Source organism: Pholis gunnellus, assembly GCF_910591455.1.
Source record: "Pholis gunnellus genome assembly, chromosome: 9".
Classification (NCBI taxonomy): Eukaryota; Metazoa; Chordata; class Actinopteri; order Perciformes; family Pholidae; genus Pholis; species Pholis gunnellus.
In genome coordinates, this window is record NC_136535.1 from 21,907,776 (window position 1) to 21,914,737 (window position 6,962).

The 6,962-nt window shown below is 41.6% G+C and overlaps 1 protein-coding gene across 1 annotated transcript; it reads left to right on the plus strand.

The window, feature by feature from the left end:
* Window positions 1-3,370: 3,370 nt before the first annotated feature.
* Window positions 3,371-6,542, plus strand: mmp13b (matrix metallopeptidase 13b; the record flags this gene model as incomplete). Its single annotated transcript, XM_079166312.1, has 11 exons — window positions 3,371-3,565; window positions 3,748-3,858; window positions 4,226-4,353; window positions 4,470-4,618; window positions 4,772-4,897; window positions 4,982-5,137; window positions 5,237-5,357; window positions 5,739-5,872; window positions 5,951-6,110; window positions 6,222-6,325; window positions 6,442-6,542. The coding sequence occupies 11 exons, from the start codon at window positions 3,371-3,373 to the stop codon at window positions 6,540-6,542; spliced, it is 1,485 nt and encodes a 494-aa protein (XP_079022438.1).
* Between the last annotated feature and the right edge of the window lie 420 nt (window positions 6,543-6,962).

The following is a 6,962-nucleotide window of genomic DNA, read 5'->3' on the forward strand; positions in this document are numbered from 1 at the left end:
GATCACAAAATGAGAATATTGTCGAGAGAAAGAAAACTAAACAAACAAAGCAGATCCTCAAAGTGCTTCTCCTGTGGCGCTTTTATTTTGAAGCTTGTTTGAAGGAGCTACAGTCACACAGTAAACATTCAGTTAGTCACTGAATTAATAACGACAGAAATGTTGAATCAGCTAAATGTAATCGCAGCTTCATGACTCACTTTCTGAACAAAGTGGAGGCAGCTGATTCACTGACTAAGAAAGGTCACATCCACACTATTTTTCTTTTACTGTAAAATACTAGTAAAAAATGATTTTGGTCACAACAATTCAAATAAAACAATGAACTGATTTGCATGATGCAAATGTGAAAACAACCAAGTGAAATGAATCCAGCTTCATGTGGAAAAAGGCCCGGAGTCATTCCCAATTAAGGATGCAGATCACCAATGTTTGTTTGTTCGCTATTGCTCATTCATCAGCTTCCCTCTGACACACCAGGGAAGTGGTTGATTTCATCACACCTCGCGTCATCCCTGAACAGCCTCTTTTGCATCTTCAAATGCCAAAATATCATAACCTTTCAAGAGTGGATTTTGCCGACATGATGTGGGCCGTTTCCAGGCAGCGGGAACAATAACAACAAAAACACAAATGCTTTGGGTTGGATGTCAGCAAAGTGCCGATCTATCCTGAAAAGCAGCGAAGAAGCTCTCAAAATGGAATGGAAAGCAACAAACCACCAAGTAACAAAACCAATACGACCAATACCTGTGAATGGATGTGAATGAACAGCTGATGGCAATACAGCTATACATTCCGGCCCATTTTTGTTATTTCCTGTTTTATTTTGGTAATCTCCTTCCTGCCTATTTAGTCTGTGTGTTTTCTTATGTCTGTACCAGTTTTCTAGTATTTGGTAACGCTGTCTGTCCTCATTTGACTGTCCAGTGTGTACTTTTCTGTGTTTTTGCCAAGTAAAGACTTTTGCTTGTACATTTTGTCTGTGAGTTGTTGTCTTTTGTGTGCATTTCTTTTCTGGTTGTCATTGTAGCCTCGTAAATAAAAACATTCATGATATGGGAGCGACTTGCTGTCTATAAATAAAGGCAGAAACACATCTGGCAGCTATACCATCACATTAGTGTTAAAAATACTCAACCAAATATGATTTAATAATCAACAGCTGGCAGCACCACAGCAGATATCAGAACACATCCTTCCAGATATATGAGCGTAAATTAGATGCATGCTGAGAAACGTGGAGGTTGATAGATGTTGAGCTCATAATGCTGAGTCTGAAATGTTCAACATGGGTTTTTTGCTGCTATATTAATGTTCAGAATGTTTAATGCAGCTCCTTTTATGAGCATTAAAGCCTCGCGGGACTGCTAGCATGGCTGAAGACTATTTTTAAGATCTCATAATTAGGAGAAACAAATGTTTCTATTACAGACAGACTGAAAATGCTGCTTACTTCCGAAACCTGAGATCGTCGTTCTTATTTGTGGAACAGGAATATATAATGTGTGAATTTGTGGTTCACAGGTGTGAAGCTTTTAAACCTCCCACTTCAATACAGGTCGTACAACACCAAATCTTTATCTTTTGAATACAACATTCAAAAGATAAATAAACTGTGGGCCACAGCACAGATCAGATGTTTGCGTGTGTTTCTTGGTTACATTTTTAAATAACAGCAAAAATCCCCCTAGCTGCTGACTTCCCCTGGCATGAGTCAGGAGCGCTCTGTTAACCACCGTCTAAGCAATGATGCTGGTCCAGAAATATTTAGACAGACACAGTGTTTGTTACACTTTACACATGCTGTCACTAATGGGCGCAGAGGAGCGTTAGTCTTTCTGGGATGTTTGTATCGTACTCTAGTGCTCTCCTAGAATCACACCGTCTGTTTGTGATCAGGACACGTTTTTTAATCCATTAAGAGGTTTGAGTTCCTCTGGCAGCGCAGCAGCTTCATACCCGCACTTGACGTCCAGTCTCATACTTAGCAGAACGTTGTCATTACGAGACATTTTACAAAAGTATGTCGATAATACCGTGAGCTGAGACTGTGACAAATCATTCTGTCAAATGTCTGACATCTCATTATTGTTGTCAGAGCGGCAATTTAAGTTGAACTCTACAAGCACATAGCAGACAATGTTATTATGTGAATGATTTGAATTGGGTGAGTGTAATCTATTTGAAAAGGAGCAAATAATTACATATCATTGTTGTTTTACACAGACAGAGCTGTAGTAGACGCACCAATAGGCAGCATGTCTTTACCTGCCTTGACTCAAAAGACCTGCAAATAACTGCAGTGTATTGTCTGGAACAATATACTCTCAAGGTCTTTTAATGCCAAATGCCATTTGTAAACATCATCACTACTGCAAAGCCAAACCCAACAGTGACTCAAACTTGTTAGAATCTTTTCATTGAAGTGATTATAATACGTCTCTTCGAGAAGCATCGTTGTTTTCTATAAAAAAATCCATCCAGGTGTGCAGTTGCCCTCCTTCAGCCTTGCCCATGAGCCTTCTCCAATGATGTTTTTATTCTGCACCAAAGTGGTGAACACACGTAGACTGACGTTGTCATCCATAGAGCCTGTTGCAGACCACAGTTCCCCATAACTGAGCAAAATACGATCATCCACACATATTAAATTCATCATTAATGCTCTGTGTTAACCTGGTGACTCTGAATCAGTTACTCCCGTATAAAGCAACATGGGAAAAAACCTGAATCAGGAAGAGCTGATTTCAATTAAGACCAGACAAAAACCCACACAGCTCATTAGTTTGTCTCTTTGTTTGTGAGAATCATCGTGTTGAATGCACTCATATAAACCACGACATCCAAAGGGACATGTACATTTATACATCCTGCTTACATCGTCTCTCTCTTTATTCTGATGTGTGTTTGTTAGTCACATATTCCTGAAATGTCCTTCACCTAAAATAACAAGACACAGAATGACCATCATGAGACCATGAAAGAATTCTCAAAACTCCCTACTTTTTATAGTATGTCATTGCTTAATGTCTTTATTTCAACCGTAGAGGATGTACAGATGATAACTAATGATGTGAAATCCTAATAAAGGAAAGATGTCTAAGTGTATATCTGCTAAAAAGGAGCATCCCCTTCTAAATCTAAAGACGGTCGTGTTATTCTTGTTTGTTTTTTAAAGAATTAAAAAGTAAACATTTGGCCTCATCCAACTCTTTTGCCCCTGGGTGACCAATTGAGAACTGGGAAACGCTTCATCCAAGCATTTTAAGTGGGTTCAAAGGAGTACACTGAAACCACAGGGACAGACAGCAGTTTTACAAATACAAGCACATTCTTCAGAAAAGAGGAAGTGGCTAGGTGCTTTTACATGAATCACAGAGACCCTTTGAAAAAGTGGACCCAAAACACTATAAATACCTCTCAGAGCTTCTTGATCCCAATGACTGGTTTGGACGACACAGAAGCAACTACAATGATAGCTTTTCTGCTGCTGGCGCTGGTCGCCCACTCCTTTGCGCTGCCTCTGCCGTCCGGGGACAAAGACAGCCGGCTTTTAGCAGAGGTAAGACCTGAGCTCTCTAATTCAGACATTGTTTAATTAATCTTGTGAGCTGGTTTTCAGGTGGCTTTTTCTTTGCCATATCAAAGAAAAAAAAAAAAGAGTCCAGACAGTGTCATTGTGAAGTAATCGCACGCCTTTTTGTTGTGAATGTCATCCAGCTTCTGTTCTCTTTCAACAAACAGAAGTACCTCCGTCGCTTCTATGGCCTCCCAGCTGGTCTCCAAGGTAGACAGAGGTCCTCAGGTGCCTTTCAGACCAAGATCAGGGAGATGCAGAGATTCTTCAAGCTCAAGGTGAGTGCTAGTTATTAATCCTATGCTGGTACTGTAAATGAGCAGCTGTTTTCTAAATATGTTTGAATGTGATGTCGTAGTTTGAGTAGGTTTTATTGGTGGTTGAATAAGAGAGGAGAATAATGAGTCTGGAGCTTCAACATATTATTGGGGGGGGGCACCTTGATGGGTGATTAAGATCTTTTAGTGTGATATTAGCTTGAGGAGCACCTCATGTTGTGCTCCTCTTGTGCAAATGTGTTAGTGTATATAACATTTCGGTTTACATTAAAACTTTAAAAAGCTTTTTTTTTTGTGGGAAGGAGGTTTAATTGGGTTGAGTTACCCGCGTAACATATTTTCTTTCCACCTCTTCTGCCTCTCGAAGGTGACGGGGAATGTGGACGACAACACTCTGGAGCTGATGAAACAGGCCAGATGTGGCGTCCCTGACGTCGCAGAGTACAACCACTTCCCTCGACACCTCAAATGGCCAACCAACAATGTCACATTCAGGTATGCATTACAATAATAAAGTCTAGTAAAGTAAAGTATTTGAACTACTCGGATAGTGAACACCAGTATCATTTATTCAGTCCTTTTCCTTTGTCTTGAATCCATTGATGCTGCAGGATAGTGAATTATACACCAGATCTGCAGAAGTCTGATGTAGACAGAGCCATCCACAATGCGCTGAACGTTTGGTCTGACGTCACCCCTCTGACCTTTAAGAAGCTGCACGAGGGCAACGCTGACATTATGATCAGCTTTGGAAGTAAAGGTAATTCTGACACACTGTTGCATGTCCTCTGAAAACACACACAAAAATACGGATGTGAGTATTTCTACACCGCTAATCACATGCTCCAAAGAATTATAATAGTGCACATTCTGCTCAACATATTTTTAAAAATGCCTCTGCTTTATTCTGTAGAGCATGGAGACTATAACCCCTTTGATGGGCCTAACGGGTTGCTTGCTCATGCCTACCCACCGGGCCAAGGCCTCGGAGGAGACACTCACTTTGATGAGGATGAACACTGGAGCAAAGATTCATCAGGTAAGAGCTTTGCACAAACAAAAGTGCAGCACAAGTCCCTAAACTGTATCCTGATGATCAACACTGAATATCTTTTCTCCACAGCTTACAACCTGTTCATAGTGGCGGCCCATGAGTTGGGCCACGCCCTCGGCATGTCACATTCCACAGACGCGGGCGCCCTGATGTACCCCGTCTACTCGTACGCTACAGGCTATCCGCTGGCTGAGGATGACATCGAAGGCATTCAAGCTCTCTACGGTGGGAAAAGACAAGATCGCAAGTCCGATCACAAACCTGCTTTTTGTAGCATGCCAATATTATGTGAACTGTGCATTAATGCCAGATGTTCAATCACAGGCCCAAACCCAAACTCAAGGAAAGTGAAGCCAAAGCCGGACGCACCCAACAAATGTGACCCCATGTTAAGTTTTGATGCCGTCACAGAGCTCAGAGGGGAAACCGTCATCTTCAAAGACAGGTGAGAACCATAATGTTTCATGCATGGGTTAAGCTCCCGAACAGACCAAGCATGGAGTGTGGATCGGCAGCTGGAGGAGTGCCAGAGGTGCCCTTGAGCAAGGCACCGAATCCCCAACCTGCTCCCCTGGCGCTGCATAGTGGCTGCCCACTGCTCCTTATGCTAGGATGGGTTAAATACAGACTACATTTCACTATGTGGTGCTGTGCTGTGTGATTGTGTGTGATAATAAAAGTTGATTAAGAATCGACGTGAACTCATCTTCGTCATCATTGACTGTGAGGAAGAGTTGATTATTCTGGGACTCAAACAACTTACTCTAAAGTACTGAGATCAGTATTTTATGCTGTGTTTTGTCAACACGCTCATGCTCTGTTGCAGATTCTACTGGCGTCTCCATCCTCAGATGGTGGAGCCTGAGCAGACCCTGATCAAGTCCACGTGGCCCTCCATCCCCAACAAGGTGGACGCAGCATACGAGTACCCAGAGAAGGATCAAGTCATCATATTCAGTGGTGGGTAATACATACTTATTTATTATTATATTGTGTCATTAGATATCAGATATGGACCAAAACTCTGTGTTTCAACAGGAATCCGAATGTGGGCTTTGAATGGATACAACCTCGTGGACGGTTACCCAAAGTACATACACAAACTTGGTTTTCCCAAGAGAATAAGGGAAATAGATGCGGCAGTGCACATCGGAGACACCGGGAAAACTCTGTTCTTCACCGATGAGGAGTATTGGAGGTATGTGGCGATGAGTATCACATGTCTCAGTCTTCAAACAAGCACACGATCTTCTATCATACTGTTATGTATTTCATCAACGTTGTTTTTGCGTTTGTTTGTCACCCACAGCTACGATGAAGCAACAGGCGCCATGGACAGCGGCTACCCGCGATCCATCGAGGAGGATTTTCCCGGGATGGATGACGAGGTCGACGCAGCTGCGTATCACTATGGTGAAGCCTCAAATTGTCACATTTTCAGTATAGTTAAAACATGCAAAAGCAGGATTTTCCAGCGCTACCACTTTACTGTTTTTTTCCTAACTGGTATCCACTCTGTTGTCTTTCAGGATTCTTGAATTTCTTCCACGAACACGTGCAGTACGAGTACAGCTACACCTCAAGGAAGGTCATTCGCATCATGAGGACCAACTCCATTCTCAACTGCTGATGACGTCTGCAACCGTCAACGATGTCTTAATAATATATGTGACTGCATGGCACACAACATCAGCGCAATAACCTCAATACAAGCAATCACACATGTTAAAGAATTAGATGAAGGTGCAGTTCATTGACTCGTATTTTTACTCGTGCTGGACACCTGTAGGTCATACAGTATCATTTGTCAGACACAGAATGCTGGAAAATTCCTCAGAAATGTATTTCCTTAGATTATTTTATTTATATTTATTTCACATCTCTATATTTGTACTAAAAGTTTCATTATGAGCGGCAAGATCCTTAGCAGGTTAAGTTTCCTGTCAGTAACAGTTTGGCTGAGCTCAATATTTGACCAGTGTACACGTTTCACTAACTTTAGCATTTTAAGAGCTTAGCAGTTTAATATATTCTTTGTTTGTTTTTTGTA